Source organism: Macrobrachium rosenbergii, chromosome 24, assembly GCF_040412425.1.
Source record: "Macrobrachium rosenbergii isolate ZJJX-2024 chromosome 24, ASM4041242v1, whole genome shotgun sequence".
In the NCBI taxonomy this organism is placed as follows: domain Eukaryota; kingdom Metazoa; phylum Arthropoda; class Malacostraca; order Decapoda; family Palaemonidae; genus Macrobrachium; species Macrobrachium rosenbergii.
Window position 1 is genome coordinate 13,773,398 of NC_089764.1, and position 26,446 is coordinate 13,799,843.

The following is a 26,446-nucleotide window of genomic DNA, read 5'->3' on the forward strand; positions in this document are numbered from 1 at the left end:
GAAAGTGATGGTGTATGAGAAAAAGGATAGAGATATAATCCAGCAGGTTAATGCTACTTCCATGTAGGAGATATTTGGCAATTGACAGGTGCCTCCCTAAAGTGATTTGTAGCTTAGGTAGTAGAGCTGTGCTTAAGAAAGGTACATTTTTTTCAAAGCTGTGACCATGAGTCAAATATTGTTAATGAAGACAGTTTAACTCAATTTAGTAATTTAATTACTAAACTACTATATTTGATCATTATATGAATCTGATTATATTTGTCATGGCTCAAAACTAAGAACTAGAAGGAAAAGTCGTCCTGGAGATGCAGGGTATCGATCCCCGTACCTCTCACATGCTAAGCGAGCGCTCTACCATTTGAGCTACATCCCCTGTGGGAACTTATTCGACTGTGGGAACATGTCGACGGCAAAGTTTATTACATTCAGTTGCCAAATATTTCTTACTCTGGTTCACTGGGTACCTAAGTAGGAACTTTTTCTGTTGGTTCTTTATGAAACTGGCCTAGTTCTCAAATTTCGCATTTTAATATTTTTACAAGATTAGAGAATGATGCAAACATGTCCTGAAATATGCATAATTATAACACTATCATGGCTTAAAGAGTATTATTTAATCTAGCATTCTAGACTTCTGAACATTTAGTCCAACACTCATGATTAACTATGAGTCAGTAATTTGTAAAGGGAGTAAGTTCAAACGTGAGAGAGAGAGAGAGAGAGAGAGAGAGAGAGAGAGAGAGAGAGAGAGAGAGAGAGAAGAAAGAAAATGCTGGCAAAAAACAGTCAGGGAGGGTTACTGGCAATAATTGACACTACCTGTATGTAGTTAGATTTTTCTTAGTTATTTTCAAGTGGTGGTCTGTCTTCACTGTAAATGTTGCTTAATTTTGCATGATACTAAGAATGCTTAAATCCTGAACAAAGTTACAAATATGGAAATTTATTTATATCATGTTACATTGTTTTTTCTGCACATTTCTTCACTATAAATGTTATAAGATAGACCAATCTTTCTGTAGCTAATTTTGTCAGATTACATGCCTATAGTGATTTTGATGCCATATTAAGCAAATCGGTCAATAAGTCTAATTTACAGTGATTTTATGAGATAGAAGATTTATTAATGATGTAAGAGAGAGATGGAATTGCATAAATTAACTATTAAACCACACATACATCTTGAAGAATTGGCCATTGACATTTGGATCCATAGTCAAGACTGACTCTTCCTCTGAGAGTGTAGACTAAATAGCAGAACGTGAATATAATAACCACAGTCCTTTTATTTATGCTGCGGAGATGAGTTGTTAGTTATTGATAGAGGTTATTAAGGCAGTACTTATTTGTACACTTGAATATATTTCATCATGGCCACTGCAAAGCACTGCACCTAAAAGCCGTTCTGGAGATGCGGGGTATCGATCCCCGTACCTCTCACATGCTAAGCGAGCGCTCTACCATTTGAGCTACATCCCCGGTAATTAGCTTGAGGTTGCCAACTCTTTCTCAAGCCAATCTCGGCACTTAATTGGGAAGTTTTATCTTTCTTGTGATTATGCTGTTCTTCGCTTCCAAATTTGATTGTTCCTCCTTCCATTTTCATTTGCTCCATGATTTAGGGGAGTGATACCTTTTTGGCAGATGCATTAATCTTATTAAGCAAATGACAAGATCAAACATTTGATTCTACTTTTAAGAATTGACTGGAACGAGAAATCTTTAAAGGATGAAACGAGATTTCCTTTCCTAATTACATTTAAACTGAAAGAACGATAGTAATTTTTATTAATATTGATTTTTATTAAAATTTATGATATTCATATAAATACAATTTTACTGGATTTCAGCCCAAGGCCAAAACATTAACAGTATAAAGACAAAACAAAGACAGTACAAAATTCAATGAGATAAAAAAAAGCTAATAAATCGCTAATAGTAATAAGCTATAACTATTATTAATAGCCATGGCAAAAATAATCTTAAAAACAGCTGCTCACTTGTTTCAGACTTCTAAGGATAATACTTATCCTCATTCTTGCATTTGCATATATATATATATATATATATATATATATATATATATATATATATATGAATATAATATATATATATATTTATATATATATATATATATATATATATATATATATATATATATATATATATATATATATATATATATATATATTTATTTATTTATTTATATTTTATTTTAATCCCTAAAACCCCCATGGTCTCTCGATTTCCTTTCTTTATTTGGTATGCTGATTTCACCAATAACTGAGTCCGTTTAGACTGCGTAAAGAGATACTCTTCCAGGTGGGATTCGAATCGATAGCAAGAAAAATTATGATAATAGTATTCACATTAAGATACTAGAGCAGCTATATCATCAACTGATACTAATAACAATTAACTCAAGGAAAAAATTAAACTGACGTATCGTTTTCTGTCTGTCCCAAAATTTAAATCATCTCTCTTGACTATCCAAGTAGCGGCACTTATCCCGGTTCCCGTTTTCTGCCAAACCTGTGTAACTAAGTGATTTCAACAGGTCGGGAGCGAAGCGGGGAAAGCTAATTGCATCTGGCTACCAAATTTTTCTTTTGGTGCTCTTGCCTCATTGTCAAGAGGTTTTTGTTCTCTTATAAGTCTGAAGTTGCTTTTGTCGTTCCTTACTTCGATTATTAGACGTTTTCACTGATTTTAACCAGTGGTATATTATGCCATGAGATATATACACATATATATATCCAGTTATTATTGTGATTTTATGCATATATATATATAGTTTCTGTACACACACACACAAATATATATATATATATATATATATATATATATATATATATATATATATATACATATAATAAACTGTTATGACATAGATTGGTTCAAAGGCCTTTCTTAGTACTGAACCTTTCAACTCGCTCGTATTTTACCTCTTTGTACCTTGCTAAAAACACTCTGTTTGTTGATAAACCTTAATTAGTGTCGATAAAGCAAACTGGAAAAACCATCACCATGCATTTAAAATGATGAAAATAACAATTATGTGAGTAATCATTCACATATAATACAACATCCCAGGAATAACATCTTAACACACACTAATAATTATCTTATGACAACCAACCGATAGAATGTGTGAACCTGAGTAATAAAAGTGCTTACAATGTATACCTCACTTCCAGAAGTAACTGCCCATATAAACATAAGCCAGTGAATCTGACCACACAAGGTTCCTACTTATGAAGTTAACTAAACAAAAGGGTATCTAGCGCAAAGTGGAGACGAAACTTACAATGAAAAATCAAAGAGCACTCTTGTTACCAGAAGTCTTACTAAGAAACTTTACATTACAAAAAACTTAGGAATTACAATTATCACAAATTACTATTATCAGTACATTTACAGATAACATTTTATATAACAATACTGTATATACCAAATTGCCGGTATATAAGGCGACTCACCGTATAAGAGGACCCCCAATTTTCACGTGAAAATGTAGGTTTAGAGGTATGTTCACCGTATAAGACGACCCCAATTTATTAAATTAAATAACACTATCAGCTGATGTAAGTTAGCTGCTACATAAATATCAAATCAATAATTATTGGAATTATCTTACCAAAAATGTGAAATTAGTATCTTCAAGATTTTAAAATGTTTGGCAAAAATACTTTTGTATTCCCTTAGGAAAAACATATGGTAAACATTACGACAAATGCTCAGCGCCTGTGATGCCACCATTAGCGGAGTAATACCCATTGGGGGTAGATCCGCATGAATGTATTCCTTTAAAATTGGAAAGAACCCAATATTATGGATAATTGAAGAAAAACAATATCACAAAACCCTTTAGTTTGATTATAGAATACTACCAAGGAAATATTGGCCTTTATTAAACAACAAAACTCGTAAGTTAAGCAAACTGGGAACTACGAACACAGCTGTTTTGTAACAAGAAAGTTAGACTATCCCGATTTACCTTTTTGGTAACTTCAAATGATCTATCATTGTTAAAAGGGCATTGTATAAGCATCAATAACAAAATTGTCTAATATTATTGCCTTATGATAATGGTACTCTGGATAAAGCTAGTAACAAAGTGAGAGCTAGCTCATCCTAACGACCAATTATGGTAATTTACAGTATCAATAGTTGTGTCGCTAATGATTCACTTGAATCACCTAGACCAGGACGACTTTATGGACTCCCAGAAGTCCATAAGGAAGATCACCCATTAAGACCTATTTTATCAGCTATTGAACTGCCAACTATAATATCGGCAAGTTTCTTGTTCCCATCCCTGCCCCGTTAACTACAAAAATGAATATGCCTTAAATGACTCCTTTCATTTTATTAACTGCCCAAGAAACTGTAATTCTAATAAGTGTGTTATGGCTTCGTTTAATGTGAAGTCTCTGTTTACTCAAATTCCACTGGAGGAGACGATTGACATTTGCCTAAATGAGTTGTTTAAAAAGAATGATACTGTCAGTGGGTTTAACAGGTCGCAGTTAAAGGAACTTTTATTCTTGGCTACCAAAGAATGTTACTTTTTGTTTAACGGTTTATTAAATAAACAAACTGATGGTGTAAGCATGGGGTCCAGTATAGGACCATCTTTGGCAAATGCGTTTATGTGTTTTATGGAGAAAAGATGGTTAAACGATTGTCCTTTAGATTTTAAGCCCTTACTGTACAGGAGGTATGTTGATGATACCTTCTTAATTCTGAAGAGTCGTGACCAGATTCCTCGTTTTCTGGAGTATCTTAATAGTGAGCATATTAATATAGAATTTAATTGTGAAATCGAAGATAATCATACACTTGCTTTTCTGGATATTCAGGTAAAAATCTTGATAATAACTTACACACCTCATTTTTTAGAAAGCGTACTTTCACGGGTCTTATGTCTAAATTTCAATCAGCTACACCTTTGAATTATAAGATGAATTTTATATTGACGTTAGTAACCAGAGCATATAAAATTTGTTCTAGGTTTTTGAATTTGCATGAGGAATTGGAATTTCTAAGGTCACTTTAAAAACAGTGGCAATCCGTTGAATTACGTAAATACATATATTGGTAAACAACTTTCGAAACTATATGTAAACAAACAACCCGAAACTGCCGCCAATGTAAAGAAACCTGTTATTTACTTACCTTTAAGAAGAAGAACTTTTAATGGAACTCATAGTTACGATTTAAAAAAGCAATTAATTTCTATTTTGTCCATTGGTTACCCTCAGCTAGATATCAAAATATATTTCACTTTGCAAGATAAATTAGGTAATTTCTTTAAAATCAAAGACTCTACACCAACAAGCCTTCGGTCCAATCTGATCTATAAATGGCAGTGTGGTTGGAAAAACTACCAGATCAGCTTGGATGAGATGGTTTGAACACCTAGGTAAGTCATATCGTACAGGCCATTATCTTTCAAGGCCTAATTACAGTGCAATTAGAGAACACAGCTAGAAGAGACTGCCTTTACGTATTGATGATTTTTCTGTTTTAACCACTGCTCAGTTTGCTACAGACCTCGACATTTTAGAAGTTCTATACACCATCAAGATAAAGCCACGTTTGGCTAGAAATGTGGCTGTGACCTCGCTTTTGTGTTTTTAGTCTGCGTTTTACTGGTTTGTATATTGATTAGTGTGTTTGTTGTGCCTTTGTACCTTCCGTTTTTGTGACTTAAATTTTTGTATTTTGCTTTATTTTATTTTATTCAATTATTTATCTTGATTAGCCATCTTTTAAACATATTCTTATCATTTTTATAGTAATTTTGCTGTATTATTTTGAATTTTATTATAAGAATTGTAATGTCGTCATTTTAATTTTGTAGGTTGATAACAAGTGAGGGTACTACTCGAAACATGCCCCAATAAAGTTGTGTTAAATGCTGTTCCGGGTTTTGGCCTTGGTGTCCTTACTGATATGTAGATGGCGCTTCCATAATGGTGTATCCATTGCTGTTCTATATATATATATATATATATATATATATATATATATATATATATATATATATATATATATATATATATATATATATATAAACCTTTTGGGTAGTAGTGGCTTCAGAGATTACTAACACGTACATAATCCGGTTTTAAGGCGAATAACAAAAAACAGCAGCTTAATTTTCAGTGTGGAAGTTATAGGTTAAAAAAATGATGACCAATATCTTAAAGCCCCAAACTGTAGAGACATTGAGCATGATAGATCCATTCACATACTTTTCAAGCTGTGGTCGTGAGCGACCAGCTATTATTCTTCTCAGTAAATGTGGCACATAACTTATAATATTTGTAACGATTAGTAGGCTACTGCTTAACGTTATTTTCGGCTACCTGGTCTGTAAGTCTCTTGCAAGCAAAAGTTATCCTGGAGATGCGGGGCATCGATCCCCGTACCTCTCACATGCTAAGCGAGCGCTCTACCATTTGAGCTACATCCCCTGTGGGAACATGGCTCACGGTGGGAAAACTTTCACAAACCATTCGATGGTGGGAACACTTCGACCAGGTCTTGACTTCGACCAGGTCTTGACTTCGACCGCCATGTCTTTTGCAGTTGGTTGCCAAACATTCCTCTCTCTGACGTTCTTGGCACATTCATAATCCAGTTTTCCTGCATATGTTCAATTGCTTCTTGTCCGAAATTCCACATTTCATTGCTCTAACAAAAATGAACAATTTGATATATTGACAGCATGCATGATCGTTACTTATGCAACTGTAGCGTTGTCATAGAATAATTTACATAAAAGTTTCAAGAATTAGAAGCCTTGTTTATCGTAATGAAACACTTGGATGAATACGAGTATAGAAGAATACAATACATGAAGGATAAGAGAGAGAGAGAGAGAGAGAGAGAGAATCACGTTATATTGTTTTTAAACTATAAGAAAATTATATCTAATATTTTAAGAACTACCATCTTTCAAAGATCAAAAAGATTATTTTTTTTCTGAATATTTCATCCCTTGGAAATATTGTTTATTTTCCTGAAGTTTAGTTTTCTAGTAGTTTCCTTTCCTTGCCTCACCTACTTCTCGTGTATCTTCCAAAACAATTGCCGGTCTCATCAGTGAACATAATTTTGTTTCTTGATCAGTTACGGGACGTAGTTCTGTGGAAACGATTTTAATAAGGACTTGATTTGGATTTCTAGAAAGAGGAAGGGTTGAAATTTTGGTTTCTCCGACCGTTAAACCTTTCTCCAGAAGTTAGCCTTCGTTTCAACTGGTAGTTTGGGATGAGGTTGCTAGCCCCCTACCTCTCTTGATCCTGGATCCAATCCACCAAAGTTGACAAATTGCAATATACGACTGTTTAATTTGTGGCCTAAGTAAACAGAGGCATAGTGAATTTTAATGGAGGCTGCTTAAAGTTTTCTACCTTGTTCTGCAGTCTAACTCTTTTACAGTAAAAAAAAGTGTAAATAAATGGGAAATATTTAATTTTTGTCCATAGAAAGATCATCAAAGTAAGAAATATATGGCATCTGTGTATGACAGGATGTTTTATAAATTTTCAAGTTCCCCTTTAACATATAGGATCCAGAGACTACTGTATACCCCACTACTCTTGAGCTTCGCTTTTCATAGTGTGTTCTGATTAACAAAGCTTTATTATTTTCATCAAAAAGTTATCCAGGAGGGGCAGGAATCGCTCCCGATTCTCTCAGGGTAAGAGAGAATTCTACCATTTAGGTCACATGATCACATCCCCTATGGAAACTTTAGAGGCAGTAGGAACCAGTGGCAGTAATGACTATTACAGTCGTTGCTAAGAACCTTTTCCCTTAGATGTGTTTTGCAAATGAATAATCACTCTTTCCTTTTTGGTTATCATGAAATTGCTAGGTCCCCAAAATTCGGTTTTGTACTGCTTCAGCAATTTTTTTTATTTGGGGTGGGGGTGGGCTGGGAATACACTAATATATCAAAATGGAAATTAATTGTATGTTTATAAGGATACCAGTGACTGAACAGCGAACGGAGTCGGTGATCAAAGCCTCTAGAATCTTAATCTTCTGTAAATTTAAACTAAAACACAGGGTTCGTTTTCAGAAAAGAGATGGGAAGACAGAGGGAGAAAACAGCAAGGATCAATGCTATCCTTTGTATAAAACTATATTCATCTTTGATTCTAAGATCAGTATTTCATGTTCCACTTGAGAACTTGAATATCAGGAGATAAAACTGCCACTGAGGAATTCTTGAGTTTGTAACACGGAACCCTACCACAAAAATACTCTATAGTAGGGAATTTCCTCAAACATGAAATAATATTTTCTTTACTTTTGAGATTTTGGTTTATTTCGTTCATTTTTTAACAGTTATTTCTGCCAAGTACTATGGTAATATGCCTCAAGTCTCGTAACCAACGGACGCACAGTTCGCAACCATTTGAATAATAGGACAAGATCCCAATGTCAAGCAACCAAGAGCTCAACTTGTCGAAATTCATGGAAAACTTAGTAGAATTAGCTACTTTCAGTTGCAGAAGAAAAAGATGCTATAAGTCCTTTTCCATGAAATGCGCATCTACTAAAAGTCTCAGGGAAAACTCGCACTGCAAAGAACGCTTTGAATCGTAAAAATAGTCAGTCATTGTCTGGCTGAGATACCTTGAGTTTTGTATGCTTATAAAATTGTACGATTCGATATAAAACTATTTTACAGTAGGTCGGTTGAAAGGGTTGTGCTATTAATCGGTTTTGGTGTAATTTCTAAACTGTGTACCAGTGTAAAAAAAATCTTGCAGCTCTGTCCTGTGCCAGTAAACAATCACATTTCGTGTGCGCGGCCGTGTGCGTGCTATGATTTAATTAGATTTTCCATAATTGCTCTCTCTCTCTCCTTCTTCTTCTTCGTTTTAACGTGCTTTTTCCCATTTTTTTATATGGGGTAAGCGCGATGCCTTCTTTTTGAAGGACTTTGATTTGGCGTTGGGGTAGACCGTAGCCTTCGATCGGCTGCCCTGCCTGGCATCTCTCTCTCTCTCTCTCTGCCAGAATACCACAATACTGCTTATCTTAAATTAGAAACTTTATGAAGATATGTAATTAACATTAGCTTACCACTGACCTCGACCTAAAATTTTAAAGAATATCAGGAATATGTTTTAAAAAATGCAATCTAGTTTCAATAAAAAAACATATATTCTCCAAATTACAGGAGTCAAAAGTTAAGTATTTCTTAGTTTAACCAGACCACTGAGCTGAAATTACAGGAGTCGGAAATAATAAATCCAATCTCCCTTCCTTTCTCACTTTTTTCTCTCTCTCTAACATAGTTTATAATTTTGTTTCCGTTCATTTATCGTATTCACTTATATTCAGCCTCGTGTTTCAATACGAAAGTAAAAAAGCTGGGAATCATCAGGCATTCATATGGCTTATTCCATGACAACACTAAGGTTACTTGAGTAACGATCATAAATGCTGTGTTTGTATCAAAATGTTCATAGCAGTGCTGTAAGAAAATTAGGAGAATAAAACGTCGAACTCTGGTACTAAAATCAATTTCATAAACATCAGACAGAGATTACTTACTGGCAAGAACATCAGAAAAAGAAATGTTTGGCAACCGACTGCAATACACATTGCCGTCGAAGTGTTCCCACCATCGAGTAAGTTCCCACAGGGGATGTAGCTCAAATGGTAGAGCGCTCGCTTAGCATGTGAGAGGTACGGGGATCGATACCCCGCATCTCCAGGACAGCTTTTTGCTTGTTTGTAAGATGTATTAATAAGTAAAACTGTAGCTTCAGTCAGGTTTTGCAGTTAGTGTTGTTGAATATATTTATATTTGTAACAATAAAAGGATGAAAGCTAGTGGAATGTGAGTTTATTCTGTTGCTTATAAACACAGTAGAAACATTAATTAATTAATAAAAATCGAGGCTGAAGTATGGTTTATCCAAATCATTTGCTTTACATTTGATGAGTTAGATGTCCATTTGAGATATTGGTTGAAGACTGGAATATTCATCGGAGCGACTGCCTCTCACTATGTCTGTGACTCTCTCTGTCATTCATCCTCGTTTGAACATCTTCCTCACCTTTCACAAATCACAATATCAGCCTAATTTAAAATCCTGTTATCTTGCAAGATCTTCCTCACCTTTCACAAATCACAAGATCTTGCGAGATCTTCCTCACCTTTCACAAATCACAATATCAGCCTAATTTATAATCCTGTTGTCTTGCAAGCAAAAGTCGTCTTGGAGATGCGGGGTATCGATCCCCGTACCTCTCACATGCTAAGCGAGCGCTCTACCATTTGAGCTACATCCCCTGTGGGAACACTGGGGACAGGCAGAGAGCAATTCGACAGTGTTGTCTGTTGCACATGTGCCACATCTCTCTCACACAGTGATCACATCCTCATGATGATTTTTACTAAAAGCAGGATATAATATGGGTTCTCTTACCTTTGTTTTTATAAGTTTTATACAGAAGTTTAAAAATATTATTTTCTCGGTAGCAACATAACACTGCAAATGTCTGTGTGCATGTATGTACATTTACATATATAGATTTAGTAATTAACAAATAACCATTTTTCCAGTTTAATTTATTTTTAGAGAGAAAAGAAAATATACAGTATGCTTTTATCGTAGATAGCAACATGGAAGCAGAAAAAGACTATGTATATATATATGAGATCAACCAACAGGTGCCTCAAAAGTGTTTATAACCCAAATGTCACTGTGACCATTCACCAAGAGAGAGAGATGCTTTGCACTCAATTTTTCATGCTGTTGCTCTAAGTGAAAAATAGAGGTTCAACTTATATTTTCAGTTGAAAATGTATATATATATATATATATATATATATATATATATATATATATATATATATATATATATATATATATAACTCCAATGGTACAAAAATTTATTCTGGAGATGCGGGGTATCGATCCCCGTACCTCTCACATGCTAAGCGAGCGCTCTACCATTTGAGCTACATCCCCGATTGCTGGGTGCGGAAACCTTTGAGGGAGTATTGTCTCGCTCAGGTGCCAAATGTCTCTGCAGCGGATGAGATTTCCATTTTTATCATCATGTAACTGTTCTCATACTTTTCAAGACTCATTTTCTTCTACCTATCACCAATTTAGTACGGCTATTTTAGTTGTACCATCATGTAATGATATAAAATATATATATAGCCAATAAACTAACTTTACTGGTATATACTGGCAACTTTCAGCAGCGACCGTCATCATTGATCATCCAGGTAATATGTCTTCTAAAATCATGGACTTTTCATATTCACAATGAAACACGTCGCTTACTAAAAGAGAATGCGGTTTGTTGAAGGGGAGCAGAGAGAGAGAGAGAGAGAGAGAGATTTTCTGCTATCCTAAAGTTCATTGTGTAACTTTTGCCTTTTCCTGCAGACAGCAACCAGATTGGATCGTGGTACCAGGTACAGTCTCCCTGCGGAAGTTAGGAATTAGAACCTCAAAAATTCAAGCGAAACTGCAACGCATTTCTGCCTTAAAACCATTCACCATGTATTCTAATAATTTCTCAGTATTTTTACCTATTCGTTTATTAACGTATTTTTTCTGATAACTGATATCTTCTTTCCTATTATCTTCTGTAACTTCTTTCCAATGAACACCATATTCTTTTATAAGCCTGAAATGTAAATCAATGGCCCCTGTAGACTTTTTCCATATGGATAGGCTAATAATAATAATAATAATAATAATAATAATAATAATAATAATGCAGATTACAGAAACTATGTTGGTTGCAGGACTTATTTCTTCAGAATCTTTGTCAGGAAGTATAATAAGTATAATAATTAAGTTTAAGAGTTATTACATGAAAGAAACAGAAATGTAGGGTCAGCTTAATCCCGGGTTCACGAATTCGAATAAACGCAGATTTTTGTGGGTGACCTATTTCATGCCCTCCAATTTACTATAAATTCTCAACTCGTTATCTCTTCCAAGACCATTTGAATCTTTCACTCTTCTGTTACTTATTATTATTATTATTATTTTCACATGCTTCGGACCCTTTGCTTTACCACTGATGACATTTTTCTTTTCCTTCTCTGGATATCTTCTTGACAAAATATTATCGAACCTTTTTTTTGTTAATTTCCCAACGCTAGAGTCTTTCAATTACTGTGTTATGGATCTTGATGCTGATGATAAGTTTAAGAGAGGCTTCCCTGCTTTATTGAGCAATGGCTTTTGGCATAAACTGTTATGATTTGTCCCTCAATTACTGTGCATTTATTTGCTCACTAATTTTCTACCTTGTGTTTACTTTGAATTTTTTTTTAACACACTTCTCTACCCTTGCCTATGCTCTCTCTCTCTCTCTCTCTCATTTTATTTTAAGACACATTATAATATTATATTTTGAAACTTTGTTAAGCAAGGGTGTTTATGGCGTGGTTTCACTGAAAGTGACCATATTCTAAATGATAACAAATTTTATTATGCTACATACTTTCCATTTCTGGAGAATACTTCTTGAGACATTTTGGTTCCTTATTTTACATAGGTAGGAAAAGGCAGTTAAGATATTCACTATATCCTATGATATTGTAACAAAGATATTGATTATTTTACTCTGCCATATATATATATATATATATATATATATATATATATATATATATGTGTGTGTGTGTGTGTGTGTGTGTGTGTGTGTGTGTGTGTGTGTGTGTGTGTGTATAATTTATATATGTATTATTATTTAAATCTGTAATTTTTTCCTATTAGAGTAACAGAACAGACTATACTGACTTAATGAAAATCTGTAACAGTAACAGAACAGATTACACTGACTCAGTGAAAATCTGTAGTAGTTTTCTTTCTGGATAACAGAACAGGCTACACTGACTAAATGAAAATTTCACGTTCATAATACTTTTCAAAATCCTTTTGAATATATTATAGCCTCCTGCTTTTGGGAGATAAATTAAGAATTTTTGAAGGTACGTTTACTGCATAAATAGTGAACATCACCTACCTATAGGTCTAGAGTTGGAAACCTATGACGCTCACAGTCGACTGAGAATTGTAAATACCACGCCCCCTATTTTGGGTTTTACCATTTACTTGTCAAACTTTCTGTGATTAAATACGTTAAATTTGCATAACAGTACAATGACCAAAGCTTTATCTATTGACATAAATCTTTTCTCAACCCTAAATAAAGTTTAATCTTTAGAACTTGCCACAGGCAACGCCATATAGGATGGAGTCAAATCAGTAACTGTTTCTTGCAGAGGCTATTAGTCAAACAAGGATGAGGACAGTTGACAGCCCAGCCACAGAACGTAAACCTCGATGGCTTGCCGAGTCTCCGGTTTAGCGTCGCAAGGTACCGGCGTTGGCGTATTCGTGGACCCTTTCGTAGTTGTTGGATTCTCGAGAACCTTATAGAGGGATGAAGAAATTTGTTTTTATTTAGCATTTCCCAACGTTTTGTGAGAGAGAGAGAGAGAGAGTGTAATTGTCGTTGTGAGTGGTTCGGTTGTTGGAGTTCGTTTTACGGCGCTGTCTGTTTGTCTGTCGGTCTGTCGGGAGTTTTTCGGTTTTGGGGAAGTCTTGGGCAGTTGAGGTCCAACCTTGAAAGTGAACGGGGAGTTCGTCTGGCTTTTTTTTTTTTGGATACCGGTACCGATATTGATGGTGCATGTCTTTTTTTTTTTTTCGTTCGTTGTTGGTGGAGGGTTTGTTTGAAATTTTATTTTTGTGGTTTCTGTGTGTTGTGATTGGCGACCGTGGACCTTTACCCATCTTCAGCAACCGAAGATCAGGGTGAGTGTTGTTTTGTTTGTGGGTTAGAATTCCGCCACATAATATTTGGCGCCCAACGTGGGGCGGCTGGTTGCAGCTGCAAGTGAGATTGGTGGCTGGTAGTGTGACTGAAGAGAAGGATGGAAGAGGAACTGGTAAGGTTGAGAGAGGAGAATACGTGGTTGAGGGGTGAGAATGAGAGATTGAGGAGTCAGTTGGAGGAGGTGGAGGGAATGCTAAGAAGTGCAAAAGAAGAAATGAAAGGGGAGATGAAAGAGTCAGAAGAGAGAATGGAAGAGAGGGTGGATAAAAAGTTGGAGGGAATGATGAAAAGTGTGGAAGAAATGATGAAAGGTAGGTTCAAGGGTGGTTTGGAGAAGGGGCTGTTGGAGGCAGGTCCTCTGGAACGTGTGAAGGGGCAAGAGAGAAAGAAAAGGAGGAAGAAGTGAATGGAAGCGTGAGTGATGAAAGTGATGTGGAAATAGGAAGTAAGAAACGAGAGAATGAAAGGCAGGGTAAGGAAAAGGGGAATGAAAAGCAAGGGAAGGAACGGAGGGAAAGTAAGGATAAGTCAGGGGAGGAAAAAGGGAAGAAGGGAAAGGGAAAGGAAATTGGTAAGAAGGGTAAGGAAGTGGGAAAGGCAGGAAAGAAGGGAGAGGGTGAAGGCAGTAGTGATAGTGAGGTAGATGGAGGTGAGTGGATAAAAAGAGGGGGAAGAAGAGTGTAATGAGTAAGATGAATGTAAGTGCGGAAGTGGACTCTTTGTATTCGGAAGAGGGTATGAAAGGACAGAGTGAAAGTATTGAAAGTGAGAAAGGCTATGTATGTGAGGGAGGTACCCCGGTGTGAAAGGTATAATGAGTATGGAAGTAGGGATGTGCATGATTTCTTTAGAGAGTATGAAAGGTTTTGTCAGGATAAGTACGGGGAGAGTAAGAGAGTGTGGGCACGGGAATTAGGAGAATATTTGACTGGGTTTTTGCTTGATATGTATAGGGTTATTATGAGTGTGGGAGATGTTGAGTATGACAAGGTGAAAGCTAGACTAGTTGAGCAAGCGAGGCGTATGAAAGCGAGTGTTTAGTATAAGAGGAAGAATGAATTTGATGAGGCAAGAATGAAAGCTTGGGAAACCTTGTCACTGTATGCTTGTAGGCTGGAGACGTTGGCAAGGAAGAAGTTTGGGGATGATGGGATAAATGAATGTAAGGAGTTAGTACGGAAGTTGTTAGGGACAGTGCCAGATGGAGTTAGAGAATTTGTGAACTTGAAGCGGAAGGAGAAGAAAAGATGGACGAATGAAAGGTTGACTTGGGGAGAAATTTTGGAAATTGTAGAAGATTATGAGCTTGACAGGGTTATAAAAGAGAGTAGAAGTGTAAGTGTAAGGGCTGGAGTAGATGAGAGAGTACCAGAGTTCGGAAGCTTTAGGGATGCAGTGTTGAGGGGCCCAATGAGAATGGCCGATAGTGTAATAGATAGGAGTGTAAGAGCAAGTAATGGAGGTGCCAGTGAGGATGAATGATGGGTTTGTAAGGGAACAACGGGTTGGACGGGTTAGGGATAGTAGTGTACAAAGGGAAGGTCGGTGAGTGGAAGTCGAGCGAAGTGTTTTAGATGTGGAAAGGAAGGACATACAAAGAATGAGTGTAGGTGGGCTTTAGGAGCGTGTTTCGGGTGTGGGCAATCGGGACATTTGGTAAGGGAGTGTACGAAAGATAGGGGGGTTAAATGCTACAGGTGCGGACAGGTGGGTCACATTGCTAATGGTTGTAGGGGTACCCGAGTGAATGTAATATGTGGCAACTGTGGTAAGAATGGGCATTATGCGAGAATGTGTTCAGAACAGAGAGCTAAGTGTGTCGAATGTGGAATGGAAGGGCATGTATCAAGTGTAGGCTATGTAGACGAAAGCGGGTGACTGTGACAGCGAATTCGGGAAACTGAGTGTGAAGGGGGTTCAAATGGGTGGATCCTCCAGGATGCAAGCGGTGCGTGTGATGCATGTACGTGAGGGGTTGTTGCATGAGGATCAGCAGTTTGTTTTGATAGAGTATGGTAGAAAACGTAAGAAAGGGAAGAACGTAAGTGAACGGAATGGTCGTAAGTTGTGTGATAGGTGTGAGTGCCAAAGTGAAATGAGTGATAAAGCGTGTAATACGGATGAATGGGATGGTATGAATAGAACGTATAGCATATGCGGGTTTGATATAACTGAGTTGACTGAACGTGTAGGGGTAAGTGAACGGTTGGAGATGAGCGAAAGTGTAAGAGTAACAGAGCGTAGCAGTGATAGACGAGTGATTGAAAGCATGAATGAATCGTTGCAAGAATTGGAAAGGTCAATGAGCGAATGGGATGGGATAGTTGAAGAATTGGGGGAGGTATTTGGGAACGAGTTAGAGGGTATAGATGAGATTGTGGATGAAATTGAGAGTGGTAATAGTGAAGAAGATAGCGTGAATCTGAGAGAGAATGGAGGAGAAAATGTAAATCTGAATGTTGTTGGAAGAGAGAGCGAGTCTGAGAGATCTAGAGGACCTGCTAGTGAGCATCCGTGGGTGTTGCGTAAGGCGATTTGAAAGGTGTTGGTTGGGAAATGCTAAAAGGGGGGAGAAATATAGAGGGATGAAGAAATTTGTTTTTATTTAGCATTTCCCAACGTTTTGTGTGTGTGTGTGAGAGAGAGAGAGAGAGAGAGAGAGAGAGTGTAATTGTCGTTGTGAGTGGTTCGGTTGTTGGAGTTCGTTTTACGGCGCTGTCTGTTTGTCTGTCGGTCTGTCGGGAGTTTTTCGGTTTTGAGGAAGTCTTGGGCAGTTGAGGTCCAACTTTGAAAGTGAACGGGGAGTTCGTCTGGCTTTTTTTCGTTTTTGGATACCGGTACCGATACTGATGGTGCATGTGTCTTTTTTTCCCGTTCGTTGTTGGTGGAGGGTTTGTTTGAAATTTTGTTTTTGTGGTTTGTGTGTTGTGATTGCAACCGAAGATCAGGGTGAGTGTTGTTTTGTTTGTGGGTTAGAATTCCGCCACAACCTAGGTATCAAACAGATACAGTGATAGCATTACATGGTGATGTAATACTACCGAACATGTTCGTAATATTTAATGCAACCTGGAAGGACTGGGTAAAACCCTTAATTCATGCATTTTGGGAAAAAGCATCTTTCATTCAATTAATCAAACAGTATTAGCAAGTAAAATGGAGATGCTATGATATTTATTTTGCTTCAAATAAATATTTGGAAGACAAGGAAAAAAATCTGTAGGCTATTACTATAAATTCTTTTATGATTTAGTGAAAGGAAACTATCGTTGAGAAATATATAGGCTATAACTTAAATAATCAAATTCTTTTCACATTCTAATGCCAAGATTTCAAAACTCAGTCGTTCATACTTTCATAAGATATTTTTATAACAGAATGCTTATTTCGAAGAAACTATTTACACAAATGGGTTACAACTTGTGTAAGGTCAAATCTTCTATACACACATCTACACCCTCACACACATGTACTAACAAGCACAAGTTTCTCAATGCGTATACATAAACTGCACATCAATTACTCATCCTTACTTGAGATGTCAGACTCGTTTCAAAGTGTGCTCTTCCCATCTTGGCACAGGACTGGATGTAGTCAGGATCGTCGTAAATGTGCTGGTCGAGCGAGTTGGTTGGAGAATCGTGACGATTCTGTGTGTAATGGAAATCCTCATTAACATTAATGACAAAACCCTTAGTAATCTGTAAAAAACGATTTGGTTTCCACTACATGAAGAAGTAAGAATAACCTCTTGAAATTGGTTGTATCTATGATCGTAAGTTTAAAAGAGGACTATGCGTGTCGGTGTTACCTATTTTGCTCTCGAGTCTTGACGCCTCCCCTACGAAGAAACTTCGCTGTTCTAGTTCAGCGTCAATAGTGAACGGTTTCCTCCTTTGTAGAAGGTATAGGCTTGTCTTAGTTGATGTCTTACGCACTGTGGTAACAATAAACTGAGTTTTCGCATTGCTACAATACTGTAACAGTAGGGAACCAATAGTTGTGGCCAAGATTCTTCGAATATAGAATATATTTGAAGGACCTTGGTTGCGCTTCTTATATAAAGTTCACCTTGTTATCCTTGCACGTGGCTGTCATCGTACCATCATGTATAGAATAAGAAAATAAGCAATGTACTTCAATAAATTGAAAATGAACATGTCAGATCGTGTTAACATATAAATATTACGAATGTACAGCTAGGCTAACGGTGCTGTGTAAGGTGTAGGTTAGGCCAGAGAACAGCATAGTCTAGGCTACGGGCTGCATGCCGTGAGGCACAAGAATGCTGTCCTAGTAGTATTTTTTTTGTATTGCAGGGAGCCGTTTAAGAGTAAGATGCCTGGCTTGCCAGTATACAGAACAGAATGTAAGAAATTGTAAACCATGGGAAGGATTAATGAAAATATTGAAGAGGTTTACCATCTAGGCCAAGCCCGCAACTGATATTATGGAAACACCACACCCTATTTAGCCCAGTTACACAAGGTAGGTGTGCAGAAGCCAAATTTTGTGGGTTATTTATAGCCGAAGTGCGTGGCATGACTGCATTATAACCGCTAAGCCAATAAAGGAAAAATTGAGACCACGCGCAGTGTGTGACCATTTGAATAAATAGTCTTATGTTTTCGTATGTCATATCGAAGTTAGTTTTCTGCAAAAGATCAGATTTGTGCTGAAGTGTCAGATGTCACTATATCCTGTCATTTTCACCACCCCATTTATCTAGACCTGTTCTTGTTTGCCTTTCTATACCTATCAATCCATCATCCATTTTGGCCCGTATTAAAAGTGATGTCCATAACTGAATTTGCTGTGATGCAGATCATGAGGAAAGAAGATCCGAGAAATTGAGTGTCTTAAGAATATAATCAAGCAAAGGACCATTATTGTTGGCTGCGGCAAATAAATTGAAGCATTTATTTTCAGAATTCTGTTTTTCCGTCAATGGAGCATGTTTACATATTTTGGCCAAGTGAGAAATTTCCTCTTCGCTGCAGACGGTCACATTTTGAGCGCGAAACTAACTGGCACGTACTAATCTCAACAGAAAAACTTACGGAATTGTGTCAAGGATTTTTATCACTTCATTATTCCGTATCATCTTTATAACTTTCATGAACGTCTTTTCATTCTTTTTAATCAGCGTGGATGTCGTGGTTGAGGGAATTTTCCCGATATGTTTGAGTAAAAGGTTGACTGAAATTTCTTTATTAACTAATGATAACGACCAAGGGGAAATTATCGGTGCCAAACATTCGTCTCTCTTTAAATTTCTAACGTTGGCAGGAAACTTGAACATCAACTGTCCATCTTACGTAAGACAAAGTACGCAGTGTAGGCTACCTCTTGATCAAAACTTACCCCCGAGCGCTGATGACGCTTGGTAGACTTTGTGGCGAAGTCGGTGCGGGGGGCTACATACATATCAGTATCCATACTCCTGGTTGACTCAAGTTTCTTGTGCTGAGCCATTTCTTCACTCTGTCCAAATTCATCCCTCCGTTGGCGGGGCGATGAAAGGCCTGCTGGAAAAAAGAGAGAGATTTGCATCACAATTCACACCTCCAGAAACATGTTAAATCGACAGCAGTCACACTGGATAGACAGGCAGTCTATTCTTCCCTGATCAGTCATTGTTTTTATCTCTATCGAAATGGAAACAGCCAGTTATTTCAACTGTAGGCCACGGAAGGATAACTTACATAGATGATGTGCGCGTCGGTTCTTTTTGACCAGCAGGTATGTGATGGCTATCATGAGGCAAAGGATGAGGAACACTCCTCCGCTGATGCTCCAAAGGAGTGCTTGTACAACGACGACTTGTTTCTTTGAAAGGAAGACAAAACAGTGACGTTTTTTCTTTAATTCAAAACAAGTACAATCAGGTAACACCTAGAAATGAAGTGTGGTATTTTTCAAGAACAACCCGTCCCGTTTTATATACAAAAGTATTTCCCTCATAAAGTATATTTTTTTTTTAGTTCTTGGGGTTGTCATGGCCATCATTAAAATTTTACATATTGGTAAGCAATTTATAAATTTTGCATTGGAAAAATTATCAGATATCTTTGTCGTCGTAGTTTTAACAGTTTCTGTTGCAACGTATAGGGGAAAAAATTTACTTATTCCAGCTCGTCATTCTGCCATTTTGTTTTATTTGCTTTTCAAAGCATACTACATTAAAGTAAAGGAAAACTAATTTTGCGTAGACCGTTCACAAGAGATGGGTGCACCGTGGCCCTGGTGTTACACACCGGAAAAAAAGTTAAGGTACACTACGCATTTAACGAGTTGAGTAAACTTCCTTTATATGAATCGAAACAATAAATCACAATGTTTTGTTGTTGAAATATTTTATATTTTTGAAGTGTCTGATTCAGAGTGTAGAGTATAACTAAGGATCCATAAGCTGGTACCTAATCCACCTACGCTAAAGTCACGGCTCTGGTGTTATTATTTAAAGGAATTTCTGGCTCAAAGCACGATTTAAGCCGTTACCCAGGGCTACTTTTTAGCACCTCTCGTATATGGTTCAAGAGCGCCGAAAATAATGCCGATGCGAAATAACGAGTAAAGACATAACCTATCAAAGTATTTAATAATTTTCATAATAATAATGATAAAAAGAAAACATTAACAGGCTCACCTCCGTCAAGTTCATTTTCTTAGCACAACTGAAGGAGAAGCCCAGCCCTGACCAAAGGCGTTCAGCAGGCTTCCTGAGATAATATTCACTGTGCAAAGACTATTGAATAACTATCTGCAATAGCAAATTATAAAAATGTTAGATAAACGTGAAGCAAATTAGAGAAGAATATGGGCCTTTTCGAAAACAATATCAGCGAAAGTCTATAAAGTTTAACCAGTGCTGCAAGAAAACTGACCAGTAAATTTGAACGCGTAGGCGTAACATCGAAACGCAAATGTACAGTTGCTTTGAAACCGACCCGTATCGATAGTAACGGCGCCCACAACGATAATTAAAGTCATTTATAATGGATTTGTGAGGTATGAATGAACTATGAAGAAGAGTATAAATTTGATAACTCGCTAAATCTGTCAGACTGGAGTAAGTCTGAAAATTGCTTGTCTACCATGTTGCTAAAGAACACACGAGAAGCGAAATTCCAAAATTCCAGAGGCACTAATTAGCGCTCACCTCGGGAGACATCTCCGGAAGGTCTGAAGAACAACAGGAGATTGTATGACTATCTCAGCAACGGCGCTGACGCGATAAATGACGATGGCAGAGAAACCGCCATTGCGCACGAAATAAGGCACAGGAATTACGCCATTGCGAACGCAATAAACAAGGGTCTTTTTCACTCGCTATTAAACGTCCGGGTCGTGTTTTGGATGTGGGACTGAAAATATTTGGAATTACGTAGATATAAAGAAGTAGAATTTTATATATATATATATATATATATATATATATATATATATATATATATATGTATATCACTTTATAAATCAACTCCATGGTGCATTTGCAATTTGATAAATGTTCTGTTTGAATTAGAGCAATAATTATTTCATGGACATTGGAAAAAGTCGAAGTTATAACTAAAAAATACTTGCTTTCCCCCCAATATTTTTTTTTACACGACTGTGATGGGTCACATTAAGGGTGGAAAGTATACCATATGAGCCAGCGCTAACTGAAAATAGAAGGCAGCACCTTGTGGAGCCACTCTCTGTGAAGAGGTTTATATTGAGTGAACATATATTGCGTGTGTTTTTGCATGTTTAGTAAATGCAACTTCAGCAAAAATTTTAATTTCAAATATATTAGTATCGTAATACCTCTGTTTTTGGTGTCAGGTTTATCGTCGAAGATAAAAAAAGCCGGATGTTATGAAGTTCCGTTTCAAAAATCCTCCTACCTATTATCTGTGTTTTCCAATGTTAGCTAAAGATAGATCATTTCTTTCTCATGTTGTGCAAGTATGTACAGTATATTTTATTAACAGAATGAACACTTATCCATAAATATATGCATATATTTTCATTTTATAGACCAATAATGCTTCTCTACATACTTGTATGGAGAGTAAAACTACATGCAGATATACGTGAATATGTTTTCATTCTTTTAATGCCATACAGCTGCTCAGTTTGAAGGTTAAAAGTGTTATATTTGTCAGTGAAGTGTCTCGGTGGGCTTTCTTTTATTTTGATTTGTAAGTTCCTGGTAGGTAAAACCCACAGCTCCGGGATCTCTCTCTCTCTCTGTACTCTCTCTGTACACACACACACACACACACACATATATATATATATATATATATATATATATATATATATATATATATATATATATATAACCTCATAAGTGAGTGAATCCAGAGGGTATTAGCCTTCCAATTCTTGGTCTCTTTGCTGTATGGGTAAGTATATATATATATATATATATATATATATATATATATATATATATATATATATATATATATATATATATAGTTAAAAACAGTTAGAGCCCTCCTGGGCCTCTGTAGGCTCATAGGGCAGGCGCTTTATATATATATATATATATATATATATATATATATATATATATATATATATATATATTGACTTTTTATCACATCACTGTGATTCATATACAATCAGTGCTTAAACGTCCTTTAATATCCAATTCTGTCTACCTCGAAATAATATATTTTCATATATGTTGCCGAAGGGGAATTTTTAGTTGATAACAAGTTCGTCGTCCCGTGGGCTCGAACTTATCATCAACTAAAAAATTCCACTTCAATAACATAGGCTATATGAAAAATATATTATTTCAGGTAGAGCGAATTGATATTAAAGGATGTTTGTAGCTTACTGATTATATATATATATATATATATATATATATATATATATATATATATATATTTTTTTTTTTTTTTTTTTTTTTTTTGTCATAAACTGGCCAACTTGGTTGGGGAGAGAATTGAACAAATTTAAAACTTATGACTGCAAAGGAACCAAGTGCGCCCAGATTATGAACAAAGGAAAAGTTAGTTGAAACTTAGCCTACCTTAGATTTTCCCTGGTTTTACAATTGAATTAGTAAGGTCGTCATTTGGAATTAGAATTCTTTACAATTTAAGGGGTTTATTTACAGAGATTTAGCAATTAAACAAGGAGACCAACAATTCAAAATGGTACCCAATGGGCAGGCTCATTAAATATATACATAGAGCAATAATGCAGTGATTGGCAACAAGCAAGCTAATTAATAAAGGGCCAATGTACAATACAATTATTCTCGTTATAATAATAATAACCTGGGTTAGGCCAAAATTAGATTAAAGGGTTCTTTGTTAGTTGCTGCGAAGGATTGAACTCCAGGATGGGGAAAATAATTCATATAAAATTTGGCGGGGCCACAACGGACCTCAGAAATCGGACTGCGACCAGGAATAGTTTCAGGATTTGAAAGGCAGTCAGAATTATCGGACACAGGGTGCAATGGAAAGGCGAGTCTCTCCTGCAAGAGAGGTTCTGGATTAGAAACGGCGGCACACACTGAAGGAAATGGAATTCCCCTATAAAATGTTACACATTGCACATGTTAACTATTAACCACTATGTAGCCCAGCAGATAATTATAAGGAAATCACGTAAGCACAGTATGGGAATCGTAATTGATTGGGCTTTTAACACGAGAACACGTGCTCGCAATCACACCAAGAGAAAATTTAAACACTTGTATTATTTAGCGTAAATTGCCCTTAAGTTGCACTGGGGAAAAGATAATGGGATGAATATCATGGGATCTTTACTGAAATTCAAGGCACATTAGGGGCGAGATATGGGAGGCCGAGCAGGACTCGTAACAAGGGAAAATTGCTTTGTGGAGGAAGGAGTTAAAGTTTAAAGGAATAGGAAATTTAAGGGGTTTTTAAGTGGAAGGGAAAGGGCTGGTTACTGACTATTTTCGATGTACGAACCTTGTCTGATAATTGCAGCTCCAAACAGTCGACTCGGCCGTTCGTCAACGATAGTTTCAACCAGCTTAAGCGGAGAAGATGGGCGATAGCTTCCGCCCAGTACTGAGATGAGAGCACGTCTGCTCTTCCAAAGCCAGCAGCGTCTTGTAGGGGCCTCATCTTTAGTCCGACATTCCTGCAAACACGTCAAGACAACTAGCAAAGAGGGCAGAGGAAAAGCATCCTTAAACATTAATTACTTAGAGGTTAAGGTCCTACCTGGCGGCTAGCCCCACTATGCCTATTGACTCTTCCCAGGCACTAACTACTTCATCACGTGATGGGGGTGAAAAGGGGGAAAGGGAGGCCTATCTGCTACCCACTGGTGCTAACAGCTCTGATCTGGTTCAAACTATGCTTGTTTCTGCCCGTTGCCCGCCAATTTTCCCGGCCCAACAGTCAAATGAATAGCAGACTGCATTTCAAAATTAATGATGCACAGACATCTACGTGAGGGAGGAATATATCCTTGACAGGTCCCCCCTTTGGAAAGGCCTTCACACCCGGAAGGGTGTAAGGGTCTTAGCTAATTCCTCCTGACTGGCAGCCCATGGCCCTACATAAGGTGGATTTTGGCACTGCAACATCTAAAGGAACCTACCTAACTGCTAAGAGGGGTTCTGAATAGGCTAATTTATGGGCCTAACCTACCTAAGGGTATAGATATGGCTACTAACTGGCTATGATGACAGGAGAAATCTACGCCTAGACAAACGCACACGGTAAACACCTAACCTAACCTAACCTACTGTCCCCACGACTCTGGCACTAACGAATGGCACACACTGAGTTATGATCGGCACTAAGCTTTACGATTAACACGCAACAAATTGAAACATGACTAACCTGAAGGGTAATTCACAATGTATGATTAAGTAATGTATCAGTTTGAGTCTAGAGTGGGTTGGATGGAGGTTAGTGGAAAAGAGTTAGTAGTACAAAGGCCTAAGTGGTTAATGGTTAATGCTACACGATCAGAGGTCACACAGGCTACCTTCTCTGGGCAGGTGCCAGGATCGCTCTGAGGTGGAAGCGGCACTGTGCCAACGGGCACGAGTGCCAAGATAGCTTATGGCTCTGACTCGCTGAGTGGATTTCTTCTGTCCCTTCTTCTTCTTTGGTGGCCTCCAGGGTCTGGCTAGGCCATTCCTAGGGGCCGATGAGGATACTGACTCTGAAGAACGGCCAGGAGTGCCGTCAGGAGCAGGATTAGGGGCAGCCTCAGGGGCTCCGGGCTGGTCTCCCACTTCAGCTGCTGCGACAACCGTTGTAGGAAGAGAACCAGTGTCTGTATCCTGGCCGGACAGTTCCTGGTCGACCAGAAAAGGTAATGTCCAGGTCTGCCAGAGGGTCGTCCTCAGCAGGTGGAAGAGTGTGGGAAGAAGAAACATCAGGGGTCGGAGGTTCGCACTGTGCGATGATCATGGTTGTGAGGTTTGGTGGATCTCCGTAGGAGGATCCGAGTCATGTTCTGTATCCAGCACTGGCACTAACTCAGGGCCAGGCACGGGAAGTACGCTTGGCAGGGAGCATCCCACCGAGACAGGCGGAGCTTGGCACTGACCAGTGCCCGCAAGTGGCACTGGCAGCGAATTGGTGTCAGACAAAGCTGAAGGGGAGCCCGGGGGATCAAGACCCCTCGGTGTCCCTGGCGTGATTTGGGACAGCGATTCTTGTCTTGATGAGAGGGCTGGGCCTCTCAGTTTGGTGGAGTTGGCTGCTGCGGCTAGCCTACTGGGGCACTTCGGTCATCTCTCCGAGTGCCCTCTTACGTTGCAGGTCCTGCAGCGATAGTGTGTGAGGTCCCTTTGTGATGAGGGAGCGATTCTTCGGTGGCCGTCCGGTTGCGAGATCTGCGGACTAGGCCTAGAATGTGGACGTGGTGGATTAGGTTCTGTCGCTTTTATGCGAACAGAAGGTTTGGCTGACGGTGGCACAGCTGTCACAAAGGCTGTGTCCCGATCTGAAGAGGTTGTTGCGGATGTGCTGGCGGAAGCAGTCAGGCAGCAGAGTGGTGTGGGGGTGGGACATCCCCAGAGGATGTCTCGTCCAAGCAGGAACTCCACTCCGTGCCTAATTCGCTTGACAACGCCAAGACAGTGAACTTTGTCGCTCCACGGGGTGATCACCCTGAGCTCAACTGTGGGGACGGTCAGGGACTGTTCATCCACCCAGGTCATGGTCCACTTGGTGTGCTCCTCTACCTTGGCACTGGCTGGCACTTCTGGGCCCAATCGATCAGACTGATGTCTGAGCCAGTGTCGCAGTAGTTGGCAGGTGCACTGGTGGGCTGGAACCATCCAGTGAAGCCACTGAGACAGACTGTGTCCAGACCCTCTCAGGGTGAGTTCCCTCTGGCGGCTCAGTTAAGGAGGCGGTGGCACTAATCATGTTGACGTGACCACATGTTTTGGGGCATGCAGGATACCCTGAAGAAGAGTGTCCTGAAGCTCCACAGTCTCGGCAGGGGCCCCGGTGATATGTTGATTCCAGGCAGTGACTGTGTGCTGGGAAGACGGTGTTGAATTAGGCGGAGGAGAAGAAGACTGACGGTTGTTGCCTTGCTGATTGCTATCTTTGTAGCGGCAATCTGCTTCAGC

The 26,446-nt window shown here is 38.1% G+C and overlaps 1 protein-coding gene, 1 long non-coding RNA gene and 3 other non-coding genes across 8 annotated transcripts in view; 1 reads left to right on the forward strand and 4 right to left on the reverse strand.

Moving 5' to 3' along the window:
- The window catches only part of LOC136851879 (uncharacterized), a 164,465-nt gene that overhangs the window by 73,846 nt on the left and 64,173 nt on the right, over positions 1 to 26,446 (forward strand). The window contains exon 3 of the long non-coding RNA XR_010856986.1: positions 18,177 to 18,345. This is a non-coding gene — a long non-coding RNA (uncharacterized lncRNA). The remainder of the gene's footprint in view (positions 1 to 18,176; positions 18,346 to 26,446) is intronic.
- Positions 1,410 to 1,482, reverse strand: TRNAA-AGC (transfer RNA alanine (anticodon AGC)). Its single transcript has one exon. It is a non-coding gene; the product is annotated as a tRNA-Ala (tRNA).
- Positions 10,261 to 10,333, reverse strand: TRNAA-AGC (transfer RNA alanine (anticodon AGC)). The gene has a single exon. It is a non-coding gene; the product is annotated as a tRNA-Ala (tRNA).
- On the reverse strand, positions 10,925 to 21,129 carry LOC136851877 (uncharacterized). Of its 4 annotated transcripts, none has more exons than XM_067126205.1 (6): positions 21,020 to 21,129; positions 20,507 to 20,620; positions 19,563 to 19,686; positions 19,222 to 19,382; positions 17,391 to 17,507; positions 10,925 to 13,450 (listed from the first exon to the last, which is right to left on the reverse strand). In XM_067126205.1, exons 2-6 carry the CDS (start codon positions 20,519 to 20,521, stop codon positions 13,307 to 13,309), a joined length of 561 nt encoding a protein of 186 aa, XP_066982306.1. In that variant the 5' UTR covers positions 20,522 to 20,620; positions 21,020 to 21,129; the 3' UTR covers positions 10,925 to 13,306. The 4 variants fall into 4 exon arrangements, with proteins under 4 accessions (XP_066982306.1, XP_066982305.1, XP_066982308.1 ...); XM_067126204.1 differs by having other exon boundaries at positions 19,222 to 19,385; XM_067126207.1 differs by lacking the exon at positions 20,507 to 20,620 and having other exon boundaries at positions 21,020 to 21,120.
- On the reverse strand, positions 10,943 to 11,015 carry TRNAA-AGC (transfer RNA alanine (anticodon AGC)). The gene has a single exon. It is a non-coding gene; the product is annotated as a tRNA-Ala (tRNA).

Coding starts and splice junctions, on each gene's coding strand:
- LOC136851877 (XM_067126204.1), bottom strand. Junction 19,386..19,562: donor CCGACGCGCACATCATCTAT/GTAAGTTATCCT, acceptor TCTTTTTTCCAG/CAGGCCTTTCATCGCCCCGC. Junction 13,451..17,390: donor AAACGAGTCTGACATCTCAA/GTAAGGATGAGT, acceptor TCCCTCTATAAG/GTTCTCGAGAATCCAACAAC.